The sequence below is a fragment of the Haliotis rufescens genome, unplaced genomic scaffold (assembly GCF_023055435.1).
Source record: "Haliotis rufescens isolate VD_foot unplaced genomic scaffold, xgHalRufe1.0.p SCAF_16, whole genome shotgun sequence".
NCBI lineage: Eukaryota > Metazoa > Mollusca > Gastropoda > Lepetellida > Haliotidae > Haliotis > Haliotis rufescens.
The window spans coordinates 18,253,315-18,280,369 of NW_025963846.1; the positions used below are offsets into that span (position 1 = coordinate 18,253,315).

The 27,055-nt window shown below is 41.9% G+C and overlaps 2 protein-coding genes across 5 annotated transcripts in view; one reads left to right on the forward strand and one right to left on the reverse strand.

Moving 5' to 3' along the window:
- LOC124121420 (RNA helicase Mov10l1-like) overlaps positions 1-10,609 on the forward strand; it is a 32,189-nt gene extending 21,580 nt beyond the window's left edge. The window contains exons 14-19 of one of the 2 annotated variants that reach the window (XM_046484422.2): positions 5,054-5,218; positions 5,634-5,807; positions 6,358-6,507; positions 6,809-6,916; positions 7,323-7,463; positions 9,235-10,609. In XM_046484422.2, coding sequence (XP_046340378.2) covers positions 5,054-5,218; positions 5,634-5,807; positions 6,358-6,507; positions 6,809-6,916; positions 7,323-7,463; positions 9,235-9,582 — 1,086 coding nt within the window. In that variant the 3' untranslated portion in view covers positions 9,583-10,609. Of the gene's footprint in view, positions 1-5,053; positions 5,219-5,633; positions 5,808-6,357; positions 6,508-6,553; positions 6,752-6,808; positions 6,917-7,322; positions 7,464-9,234 lie in introns of those variants that run through there. The other variant, XM_048396944.1, reaches the window with a different exon arrangement.
- Positions 10,610-16,234: 5,625 nt separating this feature from the next.
- The window catches only part of LOC124121438 (histone deacetylase 6-like), a 43,261-nt gene continuing 32,440 nt past the window's right edge, over positions 16,235-27,055 (reverse strand). Inside the window, exons 24-30 of one of the 3 annotated variants that reach the window (XM_048396947.1) lie at positions 26,745-26,871; positions 26,150-26,215; positions 25,725-25,784; positions 21,229-21,318; positions 20,880-20,983; positions 18,377-18,444; positions 16,235-17,293 (exon numbers count right to left, since the gene is read on the reverse strand). In XM_048396947.1, coding sequence (XP_048252904.1) covers positions 17,229-17,293; positions 18,377-18,444; positions 20,880-20,983; positions 21,229-21,318; positions 25,725-25,784; positions 26,150-26,215; positions 26,745-26,871 — 580 coding nt within the window. In that variant the 3' untranslated portion in view covers positions 16,235-17,228. Of the gene's footprint in view, positions 17,294-18,376; positions 18,445-18,997; positions 19,717-20,879; positions 20,984-21,228; positions 21,319-25,724; positions 25,785-26,149; positions 26,216-26,744; positions 26,872-27,055 lie in introns of those variants that run through there. The other 2 variants (XM_048396945.1, XM_048396946.1) reach the window with 2 other exon arrangements.

Below are 27,055 nucleotides of genomic sequence, written 5' to 3' on the forward strand. Positions count from 1 at the left end.
ACTGTAGAGAGCAGACGGACAGGTGAGACAACACTGTGTAAACTGTAGAGAGCAGACGGACAGGTGAGACAACACTGTGTAAACTGTAGAGAGCAGACGGACAGGTGAGACAACACTGTGTAAACTGTAGAGAGCAGACGGACAGGTGAGACAACACTGTGTAAGCTGTAGAGAGCAGACGGACAGGTGAGACAACACTGTGTAAGCTGTAGAGAGCAGACGGACAGGTGAGACAACACTGTGTAAACTGTAGAGAGCAGACGGACAGGTGAGACAACACTGTGTAAACTGTAGAGAGCAGACGGACAGGTGAGACAACACTGTAAACTGTAGAGAGCAAACGGACAGGTGAGACAACACTGTGTAAGCTGTAGAGAGCAGACGGACAGGTGTGACAACACTGTAAACTGTAGAGAGCAGACAGACAGGTAAGACAACACTGTGTAAACTGTAGAGAGCAGACGGACAGGTGAGACGACACTGTAAACTGTAGAGAGCAGACGGACAGGTGAGATGACACTGTTTAAACTGTAGAGAGCAGACGGACAGGTGAGACAACACTGTGTAAACTGTATAGAGCAGACGGACAGGTGAGATGACACTGTGTAAACTGTAGAGAGCAAACGGACAGGTGAGACAACACTGTAAACTGTAGAGAGCAGACGGACAGGTGAGATGACACTGTGTAAACTGTAGAGAGCAGACGGACAGGTGAGACAACACTGTGTAAGCTGTAGAGAGCAGACGGACAGGTGAGATGACACTGTGTAAACTGTAGAGAGCAGACGGACAGGTGAGACAACACTGTAAACTGTAGAGAGCAGACGGACAGGTGAGACAACACTGTGTAAACTGTAGAGAGCAGACGGACAGGTGAGACAACACTGTGTAAACTGTAGAGAGCAGACGGACAGGTGAGATGACACTGTGTAAACTGTAGAGAGCAAACGGACAGGTGAGACAACACTGTGTAAACTGTAGAGAGCAGACGGACAGGTGAGGCAACACTGTGTAAACTGTAGAGAGCAGATGGACAGGTGAGATGACACTGTGTAAACTGTAGAGAGCAGACGGACAGGTGAGACAACACTGTGTAAACTGTAGAGAGCAGATGGACTGTTGAGACAACACTCTGCAAACTGTAGAGAGCTGATGGACAGGTGAGACAACACTGTTCAAACTGTAGAGAGCAGATGGACTGTTCAGACAACACTCTGCAAACTGTAGAGAGCAGATGGACAGGTGAGACGACACTGCGTAAACTGTAGAGAGCAGACGGACAGGTGAGACAACACTGTGTAAACTGTAGAGAGCAGATGGACAGGTGAGACAACACTGTGTAAGCTGTAGAGAGTAGATGGACAGGTGAGACGACACTGTGTAAACTGTAGAGAGCAGACGGACAGGTGAGACAACACTGTGTAAGCTGTAGAGAGCAGATGGACAGGTGAGACGACACTGTGTAAACTGTAGAGAGCAGACGGACAGATGAGACAACACTGTGTAAACTGTAGAGAGTAGATGGACAGGTGAGACGACACTGTGTAAACTGTAGAGAGCAGACGGACAGATGAGACAACACTGTGTAAACTGTAGAGAGCAGATGGACAGGTGAGACAACACTGTGTAAACTGTAGAGAGCAGATGGACAGGTGAAACAACACTGTGTAAACTGTAGAGAGCAGACGGACAGGTGAGGCACCACTCTGCAAACTGTAGAGAGCAGACGGACAGGTGAGACAACACTGTGTAAACTGTAGAGAGCAGACGGACAGACGAGACGACACTGTCTAAACTGTAGAGAGCAGACGGACAGGTGAGACAACACTCTGTAAACTGTAGAGGGCAGACGGACAGGTGAGACAACACTGTAAACTGTAGAGAGCAGACGGACAGGTGAGACGACACTGTCTAAACTGTAGAGAGCAGACGGACAGGTGAGACGACACTGTCTAAACTGTAGAGAGCAGACGGACAGGTGAGACAACACTCTGTAAACTGTCGAGAGCAGACGGACAGGTGAGACAACACTGTAAACTGTAGAGAGCAGACGGACAGATGAGGCAACACTGCTTAAACTGTAGAGAGCAGACGGACAGGTGAGACAACACTGTGTAAACTGTAGAGAGCAGACAGACAGGTGAGACGACACTGTGTAAACTGTAGTGAGAAGACGGACAGGTGAGACGACACTGCTTAACCTGTAGAGAGCAGACGGACAGGTGAGGCAACACTGTGTAAACTGTAGAGAGCAGATGGACAGGTGAGACAACACTGTGTAAACTGTAGAGAGCAGACGGACAGGTGAGACAACACTCTGCAAACTGTAGAGAGCAGACGGACAGGTGAGACAACACTGCTTAAACTGTAGAGAGCAGACGGACAGGTGAGACAACACTGTGTAAACTGTAGAGAGCAGACGGACAGGTGAGGCAACACTGTGTAAACTGTAGAGAGCAGATGGACAGGTGAGATGACACTGTGTAAACTGTAGAGAGCAGACGGACAGGTGAGACAACACTGTGTAAACTGTAGAGAGCAGATGGACTGTTGAGACAACACTCTGCAAACTGTAGAGAGCTGATGGACAGGTGAGACAACACTGTTCAAACTGTAGAGAGCAGATGGACTGTTCAGACAACACTCTGCAAACTGTAGAGAGCAGATGGACAGGTGAGACGACACTGCGTAAACTGTAGAGAGCAGACGGACAGGTGAGACAACACTGTGTAAACTGTAGAGAGCAGATGGACAGGTGAGACAACACTGTGTAAGCTGTAGAGAGTAGATGGACAGGTGAGACGACACTGTGTAAACTGTAGAGAGCAGACGGACAGGTGAGACAACACTGTGTAAGCTGTAGAGAGCAGATGGACAGGTGAGACGACACTGTGTAAACTGTAGAGAGCAGACGGACAGATGAGACAACACTGTGTAAACTGTAGAGAGTAGATGGACAGGTGAGACGACACTGTGTAAACTGTAGAGAGCAGACGGACAGATGAGACAACACTGTGTAAACTGTAGAGAGCAGATGGACAGGTGAGACAACACTGTGTAAACTGTAGAGAGCAGATGGACAGGTGAAACAACACTGTGTAAACTGTAGAGAGCAGACGGACAGGTGAGGCACCACTCTGCAAACTGTAGAGAGCAGACGGACAGGTGAGACAACACTGTGTAAACTGTAGAGAGCAGACGGACAGACGAGACGACACTGTCTAAACTGTAGAGAGCAGATGGACAGGTGAGACAACACTGTGTAAACTGTAGAGAGCAGACGGACAGGTGAGACAACACTCTGCAAACTGTAGAGAGCAGACGGACAGGTGAGACAACACTGCTTAAACTGTAGAGAGCAGACGGACAGGTGAGACAACACTGCTTAAACTGTAGAGAGCAGACGGACAGATGAGACGACACTGTAAACTGTAGAGAGCAGATGGACAGGTGAGACGACACTGTGTAAACTGTAGAGAGCAGACGGACAGGTGAGACAACACTGCTTAAACTGTAGAGAGCAGACGGACAGGTGAGACAACACTGCTTAAACTGTAGAGAGCAGACGGACAGATGAGACGACACTGTGTAAGCTGTAGAGAGCAGACAGACAGGTGAGACGACACTGTTTAAACTGTAGAGAGAGGACAGACGAGACGACACTGTTTAAACTGTAGAGAGCAGACGGACAGGTGAGACGACACTGTTTAAACTGTAGAGAGCAGACGGACAGGTGAGACGACACTGTGTGAGCTGTAGAGAGCAGACGGACAGGTGAGACGACACTGTGTAAACTGTAGAGAGCAGACGGACAGATGAGACGACAATGTGTAAGCTGTAGAGAGCAAACGGACAGGTGAGACAACACTGTAAACTGTAGAGAGCAGACGGACAGACAAGACGACACTGTGTAAGCTGTAGAGAGCAGACGGACAGGTGAGACGACACTGTTTAAACTGTAGAGAGCAGACGGACAGGTGAAACGACACTGTCTAAACTGTAGAGAGCAGACGGACAGGTGAGACGACACTGTTTAAACTGTAGTGAGCAGACGGACAGGTGAGATGACACTGTGTAAACTGTAGAGAGCAGATGGACAGGTGAGACAACACTGTGTAAACTGTAGAGAGCAGACGGACAGGTGAGACGACACTGTGTAAACTGTAGAGAGCAGACGGACAGGTGAGACATCACTGTGTAAACTGTAGAGAGCAGACGGACAGGTGAGACGACACTGTGTAAACTGTAGTGAGCAGACGGACAGGTGAGACGACACTGTAAACTGTAGAGAGCAGACGGACAGGTGAGATGACACTGTTTAAACTGTAGTGAGCAGACGGACAGTTGAGATGACACTGTGTAAACTGTAGAGAGCAGACGAACAGGTGAGACGACACTGTTAAACTGTAGTGAGCAGACGGACAGGTGAGACGACACTGTGTAAACTGTAGAGAGCAGACGGACAGGTGAGACGACACTGTGTAAACTGTAGAGAGCAGACGGACAGGTGAGACAACACTGTGTAAACTGTAGAGAGCAGACGGACAGGTGAGATGACACTGCAAACTGTAGAGGGCAGACGGACAGGTGAGACGACACTGTGTAAACTGTAGAGAGCAGACGGACATGTGAGACGACACTGTGTAAACTGTAAAAAGAATGGATAGGTGAAGCAACACTGTGTTAACTGTAGAGAGCAGACGGACAGGTGAGATGACACTGTCTAAACTGTAGAGAGCAGACGGACAGGTGAGACGACACTGTGTAAGCTGTTGAGTTGGTTGTCTGGGTGATATCACACCCCAGATCAGAAAGCTGATCCGGTGAGGCTCGCTGACTTGGTTGATGAATGTTATTGTATCCCAATTGTGTGGAGCGAGTCTCATGATATCAGTCACTGGATTGTCTGGTCCAGACACAATTATTTACACTCTGCCGTCATATAGTTGGAATATTGCTGAGTGCGCCGTTATACAACAAACAAACAAACCAAACAAAGTAATTGTTGACATTAATAATGTAGCTTCAAGGAAACATTTTATGTTTTTTTCAGATCATATTGGCAGGAGACCCCAAACAACTCGGCCCAGTGCTCATGTCCAAGTATTCCAAGATGTATGGGCTTGAGTTGTCTTTCCTTGAGAGGCTGATGGACAGGTCGCTGTACATGAGGAATGAGAGGCTGTTTGCAGATCATGGTGGATTTGATTCCATCCTGGTATGCCCATTTTACATATACTTGATGTATGCAGGATGGTTTTGCCACTTGTTAAAATTGAAAGTTTTGCAAGAGACAGTTTCTGCAGCCATACGTCAACGACCTCATGGGTTTATTCCAAAGGGGTAAACATCTACAATCTGCATCACTTTCCTTCCTCTCGAAGCCTTGATGAAACTGAAATACTGAAGTGGCCTTAAAGCCAACTCGCTCACTTACTTCTCATAATTCGCTCTCTCCAATTAAATGGTTTTATTCAGTTTTAGCCCCGAAGGCACTCCTTTGGCTATTTCTGTCTGTCGCCTAGGTAACCCAAACTTTGTCTGTTACCTAGGTAACCGTAACTGTGTCTATCACTGAGGTAACCTTAACAATGTCTGCCACCTGGGTAACCATAACAACGTCTGTCACCTAGGTAACCATGTTGGTTGAGAACTACCGATCCCATCCTGCCATTCTGGCGCTGCCGTCCCGCCTGTTCTACTTTGACCAACTGGAGGTGGTATCTGACCCGGCCCTGACTCACGCTCTGTGCGACTGGGACAGCCTGCCCCGGAGGAACTACCCCGTCATCTTCCACGGACTCAGGGTGAGAGCATCTCAAGTTCGTTGATATCCTACTCCAGAGTTTTTAGAGCGTAACAGCTGACTAGTTAATCGGAACATTACTGTGACATGCATGATTGTGTCACCAGTGATCATTGCCTGGGCCCCTTTCAACAAAAAGATCTTAAAGCTAAGACAGTAATACCTCCCATACTTTAAAACAGAATTACAACATAGCACTAATATTTCTTTGTTGAACCTAGACCCTGATCCTGCAGATTGATGCTCATGCTATCAACCACTGGTTGATGAGTACAATTTGGGCCTGTACAGCACCCCATGGGATTCAAGGGTAGAATAGATACCAAGGACTATGCTTGTTGGTTCTACATTAAATTACTTACTGAACAATAAATACCCAGTATGCAAAGATCGAAGTTTATTTTTTTAATTAAAAGCTCCAAATCACACAATGTATTGGCTGGGTCAGCTTTGTGACCAATTAGTGACCTATAAGAATCTTGGCATGTATAGCCAACAGTTTTTTTTGCAAAAAAGTAAGTTATGATCCAACATTTTATTTTAATCAACAGGGAGAGGACATGCGTGAGACAGACAGCCCATCCTGGTTCAACCCTATGGAAACCGTCCAGGTTGTTCAGTATCTCCAGAGTCTGCTGAACAATCCACAGTATAGACTGACAGTGGACGACATAGGAATTATCACACCCTACAGGAAACAGGTGAGTTCATCATACAGACTTTATTGTCTTTATACCCTCCCCTCGGGTTGAGAAGATCCGTCTACTGATAGACAAACTGGATGTGGACATGGTGAAGGTGATGATATTGAGTTTATACCCTCTCTCCTCAGGTTGAGAAGATCTGTCTACTGATAGACAAACTGGATGTGGACATGGTGAAGGTGATGATATTGAGTTTATACCCTCTCTCCTCAGGTTGAGAAGATCTGTCTACTGATAGACAAACTGGATGTGGACATGGCGAAGGTGATGATATTGAGTTTATACCCTCTCTCCTCAGGTTGAGAAGATCCGTCTAATGATAGACAAACTGGATGTGGACATGGTGAAGGTGGGATCGGTGGAGGAGTTTCAAGGACAGGAGAGACAAGTCATCATCATATCAACTGTGAGTGTAATGTTCATAAAGTCACCTGCAGAGTGTTCATACCCTTTAGATAACCGTTCATCGCAAACTGTTGGACCTACCTTTTCATCAGATTTCTTAAAGATTTTAAAGGAAGGCACTCGCAGGTCTCTCAAAAAATAGATGTCTCTTATTGTATAAAGCTCACCTATTTCAGTCCCATTGCAAGGAAGGATTCTGTGATCATGGTTCGAATCCTAGATTATGATCCTTCTTTTGTCAGTATGGGTTTCACCAAAGATGTAACATCAAAGAACTGCATCACTTCACGCTTTCCTCCCACATTGAGCTGACATCGTGTGATCCCAAAGTGATGTTAAACCAACTCACTCATTATTCTGAAATCCTTCCACCATGTTTCATTGTTTCTTGTGTTCTATTCAAACAGGTGCGTGCCAATGAGAGACTGATAGGCTTCGACGTGCGTCACACATTGGGATTCCTCAGCAATGCAAAACGTTTCAACGTATCCATCACGCGTGCCCAGGCCTTGCTTATCATTGTTGGAAACCCTCATGTGCTGTGTCAGGTGAGTGTATCTCGGCTATGCCTGAACGCAGCTGACAGTGTCTCCCTGGAACAAGACACATGCATCAGGACAAGAGAGGAACCATCCAGCACTGCTGATCCCATCCTCGATGATCCAGTGTATTATATCTCCATTGGATTATGATACCCTGGGCCCACTTGCACAAAGACATCCTATCGCTAAGGTGATCGTAACTCCCATATTTTACATAGGCTTACGATAGTCTGAGCCCTAAGACCACTTTGTGCAAGTGGGCCCTGGACCTTTTCGCTACCAAAGCTTCATTCGGAAGTAACTTATCTTTAACTTATCACAGAATTTCTCTTGCTCATAACTCATAAGTGTAATCTGATTGGATGGCCTTTTTTCTGTGTCATATCATTAAATCAGATCTGTTCTTGTGAATTGGTCCATGGTATTTATCATAATAAAAAGGGGCGGTCGGGTAGCCTAGTGGTTAAAGCGTTCGCTCGTCACGCTGAAGACCCGGGTTCGATTCCCGACATGGGTACAATGTGTGAAGCCCATTTCTGGTGTCCCCCGCCGTGATATTGCTGGAATATTGCTAAAAGCGGCGTAAAACCAAACTCACTCACTCACTCACTCACTATCATAATAAAATGTAGATATATGGCCCTGGATAACAGAGGATGTATCGATCTCGATCAGTAAACACTCCTGTTGAACCCAATGGAGGGCTAAGCCCACAAGTTCCCATTACATGAACATCATGTACCAGTAGTTTGGTTACAACAAATGGATTTACATAATACCATTAGATAAGAAAGGTCTGTTTAGAACTACTCAGTAAGTCAGACAGTGCGAGGTAATACATACACTTCAAATACTACCCGTGAAAATCTGAGTTACAATAGGTCTTCGGCAGCCCATGCTTGTCGTAAGAAGCGACTAACGGGATCGGATGGTCAGGCTCACTGACTTGGTTGATGGACGTCATCGTATCCCAGTTGCATGGATCGATGCGCGTGATATCAATCACTGGATTGTCTGGTCCAGACTTGATTATTTACAAACCGCCATCTTAAAGCAAACTTCAAATACAGGCCATCAACATGGCCGACACGATCAACGTGACGGAGATATCCAAAGTTGTCAGTGAACCTGTGGTGATTGTGTTAGTCATCATTGATCAGTTGGTCGATGATTCAAAGGTGATTATAAAGATATGTCATATGGATACTGAAGGAATTCAGAGATTGCTGTAGAATGTTGTTGGCTGAGCCTGTCAGTCTAAGCACGGACTGAAAGGATTGTTAGGGTGTGTATTTATTAGTTTTGTTCACATGGATGGGTTGTAGCAAGGCTATACCATCAGAGGCAAGCAGTCAAAGTCTTACAATGTGTGCAAAAATGTGGAAGTTAAAATTAAAGCATCTTAGTGATCAGCAACAATGCTTCTGTATTTGTTTGTGGTGGGCAATTTCCAGGGGTTTCTCCAGGAATGTGGAAGTGGGAAGTAGACTATGGCTGACTGTGATGTGTGTCAAACTGAGACATTATCCCTGTGAAATATTAGGGTGGAAAAAATGCTGGTTTGATACGTCATGAGGTTTTTACATGGATTTAAATGACGTGAATCATTTTGCTACAGGGCAGCCCAATTTGAAGGAATAAAATAATATGGCTTCATTTCATTCAAGCTTTCAGCCAAGAATATTCTCAAGTAGTAGACTGACAAACTTAATGTATCTTATCTGATTTTGAGTAACTATGTATCTGAAGATTTGAAATGAGATTTGCATGTCTGCAGGATGACAAGTGGCGTTCCTTGATCCGGCACTATGTGGACAATGGTGCTTACGTTGGCTGTGAGGTGCCAGACTTCTCCCAGCAGGACGGTCAGGAGCAATCAGGAGCAGACGACACCTGTGTCACCACAGAGCAAGGGCAGACAATTACTGATACTGTGATAAAGACTGGGAGAGCAGACACCCCTAGTTCTGCACAGAAAACTGCCAACAATGTCGCTGAAGAGCAAGGACAGGCAATGACTGGTCTCGGTGAGACGGTGGCAAAGAACAAGGGGGCAGACACCTCTAGTTCTGGACAGAAACCTGCCATCAATGTTGCAGCAGAGCAAGGGCAGACAACTACGTGATTCTGTGAGACTGTGACAAAGACCGAGAGATCAGACACCTCTAGTTCTGCACAGAAAACGGCAATCAATGTTGCCACAAACCAAGGGAAGATAACTGCACAAAAGATGTCTGGCAATGCCACCACAGAGCAAGGGGAGACAACTACTGGATTTGGTTTGAGACTGTGACAAAGCCCAAGAGATCAGGCCTCTTGTACTGCACAGAAGATGACTAGCAATGCCACCACAGAGCAAGGGGAGACAACTACTGGATTTGGTTTGAGACTGACAAAGCCCAAGAGATCAGGCCTCTTGTACTGCACAGAAGATGACTATCAATGCCACCACAGAGCAAGGGGAGACAACTACTGTACATGTGGTGTGAGGAGCAATGGTTTCTTGTGTCTATGAAACTGACGAAAAAAGAGCAAAGGGAGACAAATAGGAGTGATATAGATTACTGAGACTTGAGTGAAAAGAAACACGTACAGCTTTGTTGGTCTGAGAAGCTAGTGAAATGTGAAAAATAGTATTTGCCACTATCTGGTTGACAGTTTGATTTAAGCAGCATAATGAAAGACTATGAATGTTAGCAATGGAGAGTGGATTCTGTCCGTTTCAGTTTGATATGCGGTGAGGGGGTCATTTTCAGTTGAAGTGAAAGGGGTTACATACACTGCTCACCATGCATTTTGGGACATTGTGTTTTAATGGATGTGATCAGAAATAGGGTCTGAGGACAATGAAATTAATTTTTTTTATGACATTTTACTGTTTATCATAGTATCTGTTATTTCAGAACATTTCATTTTATTTCTTGATGTACGATATTATGTATCATATTAAATAAAAAACACACAACATGTTGGAGTCATATGTTTATTCTGAAAAACATCATTTCCTATATATATTTGACACAAATACAGCAATGTAAGCTTAGAACTCTAACATCTAAAAAAGTTTGTTTTTCTTCTAGTTCAGGTTGAGTGTGAAGTACGTTTGTATCGGTTAGGCCACAACAAATTAACTATTAGATTTTCATTTGATTTTTAAAACAAAATAGGAGATTTTTAGTTTTTGCTTAACCTTGCTCAAGGCATCTGTGTACACCAGCTATGAATATTTTGTAAGACGATGTTCCAATATATATATATATATATACTACTCAAAAGAAGATAAAGAATAATGTTTCACATGTCAATAGTTGATCTTTCATAGCCTGCCATTCGTGGGTGTTTGTTAACTTCTTTTGAGTAGTATATGATATGTCATCTAATATAGAAACAATACTACACACTGACAAATTCTTTGTGTGTAGGTACTTGAGAACAATACATGTGACGTAAAGTGACTGGTAGTGAGGTGGTTGGGGATGAAAATCTAAAAATTATTTTTGTACTGCCCAAATAATAATCTCTCCTCCTGATACAGACTAAGATATACCTGCTGAGCACATACAATATTCACATCAATGAACTAGGGCAGGTGAGTTTAGCAATGAATTAGACAAGCAGTAAATGTTTTTATTTTAATAAGATTGAGTGTTTTGCTCGAATATTTCTTTATTAGAATATGCATGAAAAAATGTAGGACATCCATGAATCCTGTTCCACAAGGAAATCTTAACACTACTACCATCGTCAAGTCCAGGTGAAAGTGTTTGAGTTACGAACATCTCAGCCCTACGACTACTGTATATCTCTGTTATGTATGGGAATTACGATCATCTTAGCAGGATCATGTGTGCATTTTCCTGTACTAGAGTGAACGAAATACTTTGAACAACGTTTCAATAATAATAACATGACAAAATATTTTGAACAACTTTTCAATAATAATAACTCTCACTAGTCAAGCTTCTCAAGTCATTCTCTCTGTGACTGACTTTGCTTGACTTCACCTGATTTGTGACCTGTGAGTGAGTGAGTATTGTTTTACGCCACTTTTAGCAATATTTCAGCAATATCATGGCGGGGCGAACGCTTTAACCACTAGCCTACCCGACCTCCCCTTTGTGACCTGTGAGCTGCACACAGTACCATGTACCATGCCACCATGTAAACAGATTATATCGTGGTGAAATCATCAAATCAGCCTGAGACACTGGTGCTGATAGAAAAAGAAATCGTAATTACAGCTGTAACCAGTTTGTTTGATGTTGTTTAACGCCACACTCAACAATATTCCAGCTATATGACGGCGGTCTGTAAATAATCAAGTCTGGGCCAAACAATCAAGTGATTGATATCATGAGCATCAATCCACGCAATTGGGAGACGATGAGATGCATCAACCAGTTCAGCGAGCCAGACCACCCAATCCCATTAGTCGCCTCTTACAGGCATGGGTTGCTGAACACCAACTCTAACAGGTGATGTCAAGCTGGTGTTTGAATAGGATGGTACTGTGTAACACTATTCCCACCATGAGTTAAAAGAACTGTGGGATGCCATACAATGTTCACTCTAAGGAGTTTAATTAATGAACCTACAATTATATTCCCTGGGGGGACTTTGACTTGATTTAAAAATAAATCTGATAAATAAATTATTTCTTTTTAAGGATGAAACATATTCCATTGCTACTTATCTGTTAAATACAAAGCCTGTATTGAATAACAGAAATATATTTCATCTTGCACAAGTATCCTCTATGAAAGACAGTCAATCCATTCCATCCCACCTGTCTGTGCATACACATGTATCTAGCCAAGACTACTGGAGTTTACACATTGGTCACATACACATTTTGACTCCCATCATTAATAATAACCGATTAGTATTTGGTTAACATGTTTCACAAATACAAATAAAATTTTCCTGTTTAACAGGAGCACATACTCTTGAAAACGAATATGCAGCAATTATTGCACCCTGTAGATAAGAAACAGGAACAGGCCACTAATATCTTCACCCCTTTTGTAATCTGATGCTGGTTACAGGTGCATCCTACATTCACATCATTACACAATAAACAATACAAATGTACTGTATCAGTAGAAGAAACAAGATGACTATTGTATTGTTTGTTGTTTAACGCCGCACTCAGCAATACTCCAGCTATTTGACGGCGGTCTGTAAATAATCGAGTCTGGACCAGACAATCCAGTGATTGATATCATGAGCATCGATCCACGCAATTGGGAAACTGACATGCATCAACCAAGTCAGCAAGCCTGACCAACCGATCCCGTTACTCCAAAAGATGACTAGACTACATGTAATATTCTCATACATACATGATTTTTTTTCTTCTGAAATTCACCTTGTTGCTCGTCTCTAACCCAGGACAACTCCAACTTTTTTCCAGGTCAACACAAGGTTCAAATGCATTCTGTATCAGTGTTCTCTTGCTGTATTGCACTCCAAAGGGAGTGAGAGTTGTACTAAAGCAATATCACAGCAGTGGATGCCAACAATAGCCTTTAAACATGCTGAGTAAACACTTTCACCTTCACTTGTGGTCTGTCGACAATTTCACCACTATAGGCTATTACCCACCAATACTCCTTAGGTGAGATGAGGTGAGGTGAGGTGATGTTTAACGTGTTTAAGGTTATTGTAAATATTTGGCAACATGCATGCATGTGTGTGTGGATGCTTGCTAGTCCGGACTAATGCCAGTTTTATTGTACAGCCCACCATGCTGAGATACCAGGTTGCAGTTTAACATGAATATCCCACTCAGACACAGTATACTGACTCTCGGGCCGACCAGTCATTGTTTTAGCCCCTTATGCCTAGCGCCAGACAGGGTAACAATAAGTACCATCAATTAACACCTCACACCACCGACCTTCCACTCTGTGGGCAGATGCTCCATGCACTAGATCTACTCCTTAAGGAGAATGGTTATGCATAATTTCTCCTATTAAGTACATTATTTTGGGTTGGAACCCATTCAGAAAGTAGTTGAAATGCCATTTGACAGCATCACTACATATGCTACATCTTTTGACAAGAACATTTCTGTATATCAAGAAACAGATAGAGTGAGTTTGGTAGAGCACTGCTTTGAACATGATACCAGTCTTTTGGGGACCATCAGTGTGATCAGTGTGGAGTGGGAGGAAAGCCTAAAGTGATGCAGGTTTCAGACGTTTACCACTACGGTGAAACCCGCGAGCACGGGTATGGTGCTGACAAACCTGGAAACATGATCAGGGCTTAATTGGGATTCAAACCTATGATCATAGGTTTCTGGAACCCCACAGGACACAACATGGTGAATTATGGTGCCTCAAACAAATGGTCGCTTGTCCCAGGATGAAATGTCCCTTCACAAGTTGTTGGCATCTCTTTGTCTGGTCTCATCGCGCTGCCTGTATTACTTTTGTTAATAGTGGCTTTGTTCTTCACAGGTATTTTCAAAACGATTTCCTGCATTAAATTATTCATTAAATTATTATTTAAATATGTTATCTCTGAATATTGGCTTGCAACTCATCTGGGCTGATACAACAGAACATATTCACGCACCATAAAAATATATCGCATTTACATCAATAAATCCTATAATAAAAGCACAAATATTTTTCCATCCTACACTAGAATGGTAGTAATACTTGAAGCTATTAACATCATTTCAAGCAATCATTATCAATCATAGAAATCTGGTTACTTCCCTGGAAAAATATAAATGCATTTCACCGGTATTATAACAAGCAGCTTAAAACAAATTACTGTTATCTTTCAAAATATCCAGGACATGTTCTCAATTAATACTGGCATGATGATAATACATTATTATATACTACTCAACTTTTGAAAGGGATAGGGAGTATCCAGGTGGGGTCTGAATGTGACCGATTACTTGAACTTGTTGTCGTACAAATTGTATTCAATACTGCCTGGATAGGAAGCATGTGCAGCTTCATTACAAGTTGATCGAACATAAATACACACGGTATGAAATATCTCAGGATCTCAGGATCCCTGTCAAATGTTGAGTAGTATAGTTTCGTCAAAGACAAACATACTAATATATAGTACCCCAAGTGAGTGAGTGAGTGAGTTGAGTTTAATGCTGCTTTTAACAGTATTCCAGTTATATCGCGGCGTGTCAGATTCATGTGGGAGGAAAGGAAGTGATTCAGGTCTCAGACGTTTACCACTTCAGTGAAACCAACGATCAAGGGTATGGTGCTGATAAACCTAGAAACATAATCTGGGCGAACCGGGATTCGAACCCACAATCATAGGTTTCTGGCATGCCCAAGGAACGCAACTCTGCACAGCGAATCGCGGCACCTTAGACGACTGGGCGAATCCCATGCCCCCAGTACCCCAAGACTTCCACATATAGTAATGTGAGGTCGCGACATGATACACTTTTCGATACATGATAACTTGACACTTGACACTTGACATATCAAGCGGTTGTGTCCCCAGCATCTGCATCCTTCATTACCCAGTGTATCACATTTTCCTTCTATTACCATAATTACCCAGGACGTATTCGCCCAAACAGCTTTGTTACAAAAGCGTCATCACCAGCTCCATCTCTCTTAACACTTATTTAGTGTGAGATTGGCATATATCCACATTCAAAATTGTGAATTCGTGAGAGGGAACTCTGATATATTTAATCAAGCTCAAAAAGATGTTTTCCTGAAAGCAAGTCCTGAGTTATGTTCTTATCCCACAAAGTTGTCTGGTTCCATGTGAGATGTCACACAAAAGCTGAGTGCTGAGTGGTGACATGGCTGCTTGTTTCAAGCAGTAATGGACAGTTCAGTTTAATTGGAAGTCTATTTCCATTGTGTAACAAAGCTATGGTGGCTCCAGGGTATATACTATTCAAAAGAAGTTAAAGAACTCCTGATTAACTGACAGATTAGCAAAAAATAAAATGAAATAATTGGGTGTTCTCTAACTTCTTTTGAGCAGTATATTATAAAAGAAAGGAGATATACACTGAATAATCGAAGAGATAATCAATGATCAGTTACAATGAGTCAAACATCTAGAGCCAAGCTGTTTGCATGGAGTCTGGCATGAGCTTCTACATGTTCTATGCTACACCAACATCTGTAATACTATTTTGGGGCTCTTGGAGGGCCGATGAAACACTTGTCAACAAGAGCCTCATACCCTCTGCATGTTTTGCAAGTACTCTTTAGTCTGTAGAGACGTACCCTTGGTATATCCAATAACAAATACCTTGATACCCAGGTTCACTTATGTACCGTATAAATACTGAAGGAATAAAATAAGAGAACATAGAAATATTTCAGATGAAAGTTATTCCAATCTCATTAAAATCAGATCTTAGTTCTCGTTACCGCTAAACAAAGATCTGAGGACATCCCATTAGAGGTCACGTCAGAACGACCTTTCATCCAACCAATCAGAGCATCGCTTACCAGATCATGAAAGTGACAGTCGGAATGTGATTTCTAATCATGAAGCCTTGAAAACTTTAAAACGGGGTATTCCGAACGATAGTTACGGGCTTAACAACTGAATCTATACAATCTAGACCATATATTAGCCATTCCAGAATGTTCTTTTGTTCAGGTTTCATATTTTTAAGCGAGAATTTGTCAAAATATGTTTCGAAGCGTAGTCACCAATATGAAATTAGTGCCGTAAAGCACGAGAAAGCTGCCTTCTGATTGGCTAATGTCAACTTCTTGTCAGTAATTCCATTGGTCGGTCAGAGTTTGCGAAGGTCGGTCTGACGTGACCTGTAATGGGATGTCCTCAGATCTTTGCTTAGCTGCAGCGAGAACTAAGATCTGATTTTAATGAGATTGCCAGTTATTCACACTTTACATCAACAAAACAAATACAAGTGAAATGTAGCACCTATCATGTCACCACATTGCCGAAAAAACACTGGCTATTCATGCACTGAGCGAGTAAGTTGGGCTTAATGCAGCTTTGAACAGTATTTCAGTTATATCGTGAAATGTCATCAGGGAAACACAGCTGTTATCAAGTTTCCACCAAAACCATGGCAGGACAACAGAAATAAGCTTCAGACCTTGTACCAAAGTGGGGAACCAAACACAGGCCTTCATCACGACAAGTGAATGCTTTAACCGCTGGGCTAAACTACTCCAGAGTTAACAGAGGGTCTAGCAGTATTTCGTATGTAATCATCAGTGTGTCAGATTAATGTGGCATGAAAGCCAAAAGTGACTTGACCAGTCTAGTAAAGCCCAGTGATCATGAATAACAAATAGATGGTTCTATTTGTTCAAAATATCATATTGTTCGAAGCAACCGTCAGATAAACAAATTGTTAAGTCACAAATGAGTATACTATGACTTGGAACTAACAATAAAATATACTGTATGTCAACAGCTAATGAAAAAACACTTGTTAATATCAATAAAATAAACTGCATGTCTACAGCTAATGAAAAAACACTTGTTAATATCGAATGAGAAAAAGATTGTTCCTCTGTTTTAACAGGGAAAATAATAGCAGAGTCAATTTTGCCCTCACTAAAATATGATCCTATAAGTCCAACAGATCCATTTGATCCCTCAAAAGATGTTCAGGACCATCCAATTCTTTCATATGACTGTAGTTAATCAGTCATGGCATAATGATATGGAAGAATCAGGTGTTCGCTAACTTCTGTTGAGTGGTATATATTCCAGTACAAGTAATATCCAGATGATGTTGTACAAGATGTACTAGATGTCCTGCAGAGGTTACGTGGGCTCCTTCTCCGGGGTTTCCTCAGGCTGGACCAGCATATCAAATGCTGGGAGGGGTGCTGGAAGAGAGACAAACATCAAGGAGTGAGTGAGTGAGTGAGTATGGTTTTACGCCGCTTTTAGCAATATTCCAACCATATCACAGCAGGGGACACCAGAAATGGGCTTCACACATTGTACCCATGTCGGGAATCGAACCCGGGTCTTCGGCGTGACGAGTTAACGCTTTAACCACAAGGCTACCCAACCGCCCCTAAACATGAAGGAGAGTGTGTCAGTGAATGCATGTTGTGTTATGCCATAGTCAGCATAATTCTATCTGTACTAATCAAAAATAGTTAAGGGCCACCAAATTCTTGCCTATTTGACTATAGTTAATCTGTCCTGAGATTAACTAACCATATTATTATGAAAGAATTGCTGGTCCTTAACGTTTTTTTAGAAGTATATGTAACGCCTGCTTATAATGAATAATGCCACAGCACTGCAGTTTAACTGGGTGTGTCGAAAACAGAATGAACTGGCAACAGTTGTATTGAACATGGTAAAGTTGCTGTCAGCTTAAGATTCAAATATTATCGGGGGGGGGGGTGCCAGTGAGTGAGTGAGTGAGTTGGGTTTAACGCCGCTTTTAACAGTATTCCAGTTATATCACGGCGTGTCAGCTTAATGTGGGAGGAAAGCCCGAAGTGATGCAGGTCTTAGACGTTTACCACTTCGGTGAAACCCACGAGCACGGGTATGGTGCTGACAAACCTAGAAACATAATTGGGGCGAACCAGGATTCGAACCCACAATCATAGGTTTCTGGCGTGCACAAGGGACGCAACTCTGCACAGCGAATCACGGCGCCTTAGACGACTGGGCCACCCGTGCCCCCGGGTGCCAGATGAACAGGCCATGACGTAAATGAGGTAAAAATTGATTCTGGGCTTGTGAACATGAACAATGATCCCCCCATTAGGGAAGATGATACACAATCACTGAGTTTTGAGTGCGACTTAAAAAAAACCAAACATCGTAACAGGAAAATCAAAATGTTTCATTCTTCAAATCCTTTCTGAGATCCAAGAATAGAAATATGATCCTATATATGTGTATAAATAAGCTGCCCTGTTCACTGGCTACTTCTGAATACTTACTCCTGCATTGAAGACTCTTCCAGTATTGCTTGTGAACGTCAAGCACCTCGCATATACACTCCACACCCCTGAAACAACAGACAAGTGTGTCAAGCACCTCGCATATACACTCCACATCCCTGAAACAACAGACAAGTGTGTCAAGCACCTCGCATATACACTCCGCACCCCTGAAACAACAGACAAGTGTGTCAAGCACCTCGCATATACACTCCACACCCCTGAAACAACAAACAAGTGCATCAAGCACCTTCCATATACACTCCACACCCCTGAAACAACAGACAAGTGTGTCAAGCACCTTGCATATACACTCCACATCCCTGAAACAACAGACAAGTGTGTCAAGCACCTCGCATATACACTCCACACCCCTGAAACAACAGACAAGTGTGTCAAGCACCTCGCATATACACTCCACACCCCTGAAACAACAAACAAGTGCATCAAGCACCTTCCATATACACTCCACACCCCTGAAACAACAGACAAGGGTGTCAAGCACCTTGCATTACACTCCACACACCTGAAACAACAGACAAGTGTGTCAAGCACCTTGCATATACACCCCACACCCCTGAAACAACAGACAAGTGTGTCAAGCACCTTGTATATACACTCCACACCCCTGAAACAACAAACAAGTGCATCAAGCACCTTCCATATACACTCCACACCCCTGAAACAACAAACAAGTGTGTCAAGCACCTTGCATATACACTCCACACCCCTGAAACAACAGACAAGTGTGTCAAGCACCTTGCATATACACCCCACACCCCTGAAACAACAGACAAGTGTGTCAAGCACCTTGCATATACACTCCACACCCCTGAAACAACAGACAAGTACATCAAGCACCTTGCATATACACTCCACACCCCTGAAACAACAAACAAGTGTGTCAAGCACCTTGCATATACACTCCACACCCCTGAAACAACAGACAAGTGTGTCAAGCACCTTGCATTACACTCCACGCCCCTGAAACAACAAACAAGTGCATCAAGCACCTTCCATATACACTCCACGCCCCTGAAACAACAGACAAGTGTGTCAAGCACCTTGCATTACACTCCACACACCTGAAACAACAGACAAGTGTGTCAAGCACCTTGCATATACACCCCACACCCCTGAAACAACAGACAAGTGTGTCAAGCACCTTGCATATACACTCCACACCCCTGAAACAACAGAAAAGTGTGTCAAGCACCTTGCATATACACTCCACACCCCTGAAACAACAGACAAGTGTGTCAAGCACCTCGCATATACACCCCACACCCCTGAAACAACAGACAAATGTGTCAAGCACCTCGCATATACACTCCACACCCCTGAAACAACAGACAAGTGTGTCAAGCACCTTGCATATACACTCCACACCCCTGAAACAACAGACAAGTACATCAAGCACCTTGCATATACACTCCACACCCCTGAAACAACAAACAAGTGTGTCAAGCACCTTGCATATACACTCCACACCCCTGAAACAACAGACAAGTGTGTCAAGCACCTTGCATATACACTCCACACCCCTGAAACAACAGAAAAGTGTGTCAAGCACCTCGCATATACACCCCACATCCCTGAAACAACAGACAAGTGTGTCAAGCACCTTGCATATACACTCCACACCCCTGAAACAACAGACAAGTGTGTCAAGCACCTTGCATATACACTCCACACCCCGCACCTTGCAGAAAGGGAAAAAATGTAGAAATTTTTATTAAGTGTCTGTTTGTGAGTATCACAAGGATTTTGGAAGGCAAGAGAAACTCGAAACAAAACAACAATAAGTTATTCGTTTTAAGTTTTTCAAAATGAAAAACGCATAAGGGGACGCATGTAGTCCCAGTTTTTTGCAGTGCATATTTTTGTGTATGGGATGCCGTGAACGCAAACACTGCAACACATCGACATATGACTTATACACAGCAATATACAGTAACACAGTGTCAGCTTGATGTGGGAGGAACGCCAAGATGTTTACCACTTTGGTGAAAGCCACGAGCATTGATATGGTGCTGATAAACCTAAACATAATCAAGACAAACTGGGAGTCAAACCCATGAGGTTTCTGGCATGCCAAAGTGATGCCACTCTGCACAGTAAATTGTGGTTCCTAGCACGACAGGGTCACCAAAACCCCTTTTATTGGTTCAGGACAACAAGGTGACAAATCAGTGAGCAAGTGGGAATGCAATGAGCAGTATAGTGTGTCAACTTGATGTGAGATGAGAATTCAAAGTTACTATGATGTTTAACGTGTGTATAAAACTGACAGATTAGCTTCTGGGGTTCGAAGCCACGTACTACAAGCAACACCTTGTCCATCTGTGCTCGTTCCATATATTTTCTAACACCAGAATATGGAGAGATATAGTAGCCATGTGGGGAATGAACTGTGTAGTGTTCAAGAAGTAAACACACTACCCATTCACCTAGGCTACCACCCCTAATAACTTGTAACTGAAAAGATCTTGGCAAAACCAACCTTGAACTTGGTGTAAGGGGAGGTAACTGTGTACAGGGATCCCCCAGTAGAGCAGCTACACAAGAGGCGAATGCTTCCGATGTGTTCTCCAGGTTGTAACCGCCCTATAGTAAGCAAATAATACAAATTAATATAGAAAGTAATGGAGGACATCACAAGGGGCTCAAATTGTATTTTTAGCAAATTATCTCTTTACAATGCAAAAATATAGGTAGATTTCTACAATGGATTTACATACAAATATATACCCAGTACTATATTTGTCATGTATGTCACCATTCTTATTGACAAAATCCTCTATGCCAGAATTTGCCACTGTATAATTCCCTGTTTGTAAGAAGCTATGTACCTCTAGTGCCAGGACAATCCTTCCTCCAGCCAGACCTTTCAGCATACTAGTCATGTGACCAAAACAAGGGGCACTTACTCTGTATCCTCCCTGCAACAATGGAATAACAACATGAGAAAAGACAAATGTGGGGAAAAACGCTTGGACATAATCCTGCTCTTTGCTCAGTGGATGAATAATACTGCTGTTATGATTCACTCGCATGTTTGGTGAATCAAACCGTATCCATTCATAAATTGAATTTGTTATTCCTAGTCGCAAGAATCAAATATTTATGAATATCCAATCAAGTGCATTTACATACCCTGTACCTAAAAATATCCTTAAAGCCCCATCTGCGGTAGTAACTACCGCACTCTAGTGGGCGGAGCTTATAAAAGTGATTTGACAGGTCTATATGACGTCATGATAACACATACATTTCATTGGTTAATGCGTAAACGGGTGACGTCATGTAAACACCCACCCACGTGGGTCGTTTGACAACAAGGACGTAAGTTTTAATGGTAATATAAATATCTACCAAACGATTCAAAGACTTTTCAACAAACGCGTACGTCTTTGGTTTCAAAACCTACCTGCCATGTCGTCTTCACATCTTCATAAAATGATACCGTGGAATGTCCACGATTTATCCAACACACAAATTATAGTTCTAGAACGAAATACGTTTGTCGTGATGCATATGAGCAGTGTAAATGAAGAAACATAATATGTGTTGGGGCACCAATCGCTATCCTGTGGTGTACGGTATATCTGCAGTTTACAAATAGCACTTCTCACAATATATACGGCAATCGGTGATTTCAACAATGTTTTTCTTCGTTGTGTTCGTCTTGCCTCATCTGGAATCTGGATGACAACGATCGTGTAAAAAACCCTGGTAATGGTCAAAAATATTTTCAAGTGATCAAAGTAGTTTCTTGTCGTTTTTTCATTGCCCAGTAGCAATGTATTTTGGCAAAGTCTCACTTGTCCGATGAAGCTCCTCATGCCGAAGTAACTCGATCCGTGAAACTTGGCGGGTCCCAGTGACCCAGATCCCTGTTGATTGGCATGCCAAGTGTCATTTGCATAAGGCCATCCATATTTTTTGTATGTGTTTCTCCCCTCAAGCCTCAATTAATCAGAGAGCGGGCGGACGAAATAAAATATATGACAGACTTATAAAAAAATGTCTTTCAATAATTGTGTAAGTTATTTTATGACATTTAAAAAAAGGTTCAACACTTGGTACTAGAATCTAGTCTATGAATTAATTTATGATGTAGATCGATTCGCTTTTTTCGGAAAAGAATTTTTAATAAACATGGGAACAAAGATAAAGTTGACCTGGTTCTTTTATGACGGTGCAATTGTAGATCTAGTAGTATTTCTTTTATTAGATCGGTGCGCAATTTTCCACAGCGGCAGCAAAATTGAGACACGAAGACATTATATTATTTCACGTCGGAATGGAGATAAAAATATTCAAAAACGGACAGCCTCATAGACTACGAAACGATGTTCAGAAAAATATTTGTTCACATTAATTCTGTCATGTGCGTGAAAATGGGTTTCAACATTACTTTCATCAAGCTTACATTCAGGTCGCTGGCTACTTCAGTAGTGTTTTGTCTCGAAGCTCAAAGCAACAATGTTTCTCTCAGATACATTTTTCTCTCCATCCATGACGAACATCTGTCATAATGTCAATGCCTCAACAATCTTCCTGGGCAGTCGAATTCAACAATGTAATACACACGGCCTCATTCACGGCGTCATCGCAAAGATTCCTTCCGAATACCCACCACGTGATCAGGGTTACGACCTTGGGATAAATTAATAAATTATTTTGCATTTTTAGAAAAGATTTTTTTCGTGAATATTATTATTAAAAAATATCCTGTACATGGTACTTTTTCATTGCACTGGGTATTTCTTTTATAACTTTCTAAAACTTTTTAGTTTCGCCTTTCTGAACACGCGATCTCCTAGCAACCACGCCCCATGAGCGCATCGAGTTGCTGCTTACAACTGTCAAGAACTTTGCAATTTCGCTTGTCTTCAATATAAGCAACAGAACATTTTCATGTGGAGCCGAATTTGACGAAGAATTGTTCGAGATAATCAGGGAGCCTTAGGTCATTTCGATTGTGACATTGGTGACTTTATCGTGGAGAAGGTTCCAGTTCAAGATGACATCATTCCGATTCACAACTCGAATCGACAAGATGGCGCCTCTCTTCCCGCCCTTGCAAGTGCAACAGAAACTTTGATAAATTCAGTGCCGATTCTTGGGATTAGTGAATCAGTGTCACAGCTAGATTTCATTTTGGAACCAGATGAAGCCGAATATGTATGTTCACACTTCTTTTGTCAACCATACGTGACACGGCACAGGCAATCGCAGTTAGGGAATGGTGCGGCCACCATGTTGCAGAAATTCGTCGATTCGAACACATTGTTTCTGGACTGAGCTAAATAAACGAAGTGTTTGGAGAGATCGTAGATACTTGGACTTGAAGAAACGGAATTAAACGTTGCAGCAGATGAAGGATTGGTGTTGACAAAACGGGAAAGGGATCCCAGATTGTATTTTAAAACTTGTGCGCGAAGTGTATCCAAATACCCCGAACAAAAAATACATGGGACAAGTGTGGATCTAATGATCAAACTCAGTTTTGTGTGTGAAAATTCTGTGAAAGAAAAGGAAATTCATAATTAAAGTTGTCTTGGAATATGTGTATTGGAGTTTTCGTTTACCGTAAGTACAATATTATCTGGATACGCCTTCAGTAGGTCAAAACATCAGGTATATTTCGTTACTTATTTACCAGTTGCTTATGTGCATTGTTATGTTGATACACGTGACATATTCATCTATGGAAGTCAAGCTGAGAAATATTGGCGCAACTTCTGGTGCTTCAAATTAGGCCCCTTCCTAAACACTAGTTGAAAAATCGGTGTAATAATTTAGGTTTTATAAATATTAACTGATTATTGTGTGGCACAAACCTAACTGTTGAATGCAAATGACCAAAACTAAACAAATATCTGTAATTTTCGGATTGAACTGAAAGAATCGCGTCGTCAATTTCGTATTTAAATATCGTTACTGTTACATTAACCGAAACTGATGTTCTGCCGTAAAAATATGCAACACAATTCACTTTGACCACAAATGCATTGAATGTGTCACATGTACACATGACCATGTGCTTTGCTATTTATAGCGCAACCGTAAATAAGCTCCGCCCACTGTGATTGATGCAGACGCCAAACACGATCGATTCGATTTTTTATGATAAAACTACAGAAAATCTATTGACTTATATCTTGATATGGAGCCATTTGTTGTATCCATGGTTTGTCATTCAAGTTGATACGAAGTTTGACGGTCAATGGTGATCTGGTTCCCTTATGGTTTTCAAAAAACGTCTCCCGACACTCAGTTGTGTTTACATTGTCAGTCATTGTTCGAAACTGAAACACCGCCACCTTGCGGGCTATTTATAGTCAGGGTGGGGCTTTAAGAACATATTATATGCATAGGTTTCTTCAAAAACAACACTCTAATAATATTTAATTTGACAGTACAGTAAACTACGGTTATAACGAACTCAAAGGGACTACTAATTTTAGTTTGTTATAACCGTAATTCGTTATAAGCATATATACAGCATAACTACAGCAAATAGTCGGGACTAAAAATTAGTTCCTTATATCCGTCAGTTCGTTATAAGCGTGTTCGTTATAACCGTAGTTTACTGTATTGTAGTACCTGGAGCAATATACTAGTACCTCGATAAAGTGCAGTACATAAATGTATAATATATTAATAATTAACAAACAATGTCAAATAATTTATGTTGTTATTGTTTCACTGAATATGACAAATAATACATAAACTGCTGACTTGTTATTGTATTCATGAATTAATATTCGTATTCATTACCCTAGATTCATGATACGAATCATATTCGCCTCATAGTGTATTCGTTGCAGCCCTAATGAATAAGTAAACAAATAGTGCCAAGGCACTGTAGCTCACCTGGATATGTAGTCAACTGTTTAAAATGTCTACAAAGACAGACACTTCACAAAAGTTTCTGTCACGATTGATATTCAAACATATTCTGTATGAATAATGAGGGCTAAAGCAAGCCCCAAATCCTAATGACTTAAAACAAGATATAATGTCAAATACGACCAAACAACTTGCCAAAGTTCAGCTTCCTCAGACTGGCAAATTCAAATTACAAAGCCACAAATTAATTTTCAGACCATTTAAGTGCACGGCCAAAACGCAAAGGTTGAAACAATGTAAATATTTATAATATTATATATGATAGTTTCACGATGTAAACTAAATGGTGTAATTTCTGGACTTGTTTAAAACAACGTGTTGGTTTAACTACATTAAATGTTGTTTGGCATTGCATTTCCTAGTCTAGTGTATAATCAGCAATCTATGAGCTGCACAGCACTGCCTAGAAAAAACCCACAGGACTTACCATATGGTCATCACAAGTAGCATCAAATCCTGCCGACACCAGCACTAGGTCAGGATCAAACTGGAACAGTTGTTACACATTGATCTATCTATTGGGCAAGCTTATTTGTAGAATGCTGACCATTAATTCAGTTTCTAAATCTAAATATACATATATACACACACATCACAGCATGTCAGCTTAAATCAGGGAACCTACAAGTGATGAAGGTGATGGATGTGTTCATTTAGTGAAACCACTGACATGGTGGTGACAGATCAAGGGTCATTATCAAGGTGGACGTCTAACCCAAGACCAGCAGATCCTTGAATACCAAAGGGATGCAACTCTGCACTGCACTATGCAGTGCCTTAGTCACCTTGATACTAGTGTATAAATAAACAGACTAGATAGAGTAGATCTACCCTACTCCTCGATCACTGTACCTCATAAGCTATTGGCAGGATGATCTGCTGAAATGCTGCTATATAGTCACCGTCTCCCATGACTCCCTGAAACACATATAGCAAAGGACATGAGAAATAGAAAAGTTTTCTTAGGTTAAAAAAAATAATAGCCTTGGTTCTCAGGCATCCCCTGCATCATCATATAGTCTGCCGCACATTTTGTTTTTATTTCTATTTTAAAAAAAAAAATCTTTAAATATTCCGCGTCTTAAAAACACGATCCTGGCAGTGAAATGTACATGATTTTGCCGAAATTATAGTAAACAATATTTGGTTACATACTAGCTCGAAATGTCAAAATTGTTAGCTGTTCGATTGAGCAATTGTAAGCTTGTGCTATGTCACATGACTTTCATCGACGCGGAAAAAGCGTGCTGCTTTTTGCTTGGAAGCGGGGAAAAGGGATTTATTCTGCCTCTCAGAAATCCACATGCTGCCTTTCTTGCTCGTGGCGGGGAGTAAGGGATTTTTTCATCCTCTGAGTTTTTTCCCCTCCAAGGAGGTAAACTTCATATTTCACCAAGATCACATGGACCAATCAGATCTCATCAGGTGGTATGATAATGACACTTACCCCACTCCATGGGACATTCACATTGTATCCTGTCCCCTCCTCATACCCAACCCTGTTCAGGGCCCCACAGCCACCATTGGGGTAGAAACACCCCGACTCAAAGCGGTGCAGGGATATGTATAGTACACTGAAATACACAATGGTCATACAAGTAGGCTGAAACATACAATAATGATTCAACATAATATAAATTAAAAATATGACCTACATATATTGATTCAAACTTTTTTTTCTTTCTTTTTTTTATCAACCATAGCTGTTCATAAGACTTAAGGCTTAAGTGGTGGTCAGTATGAGCCACTTCACACAGC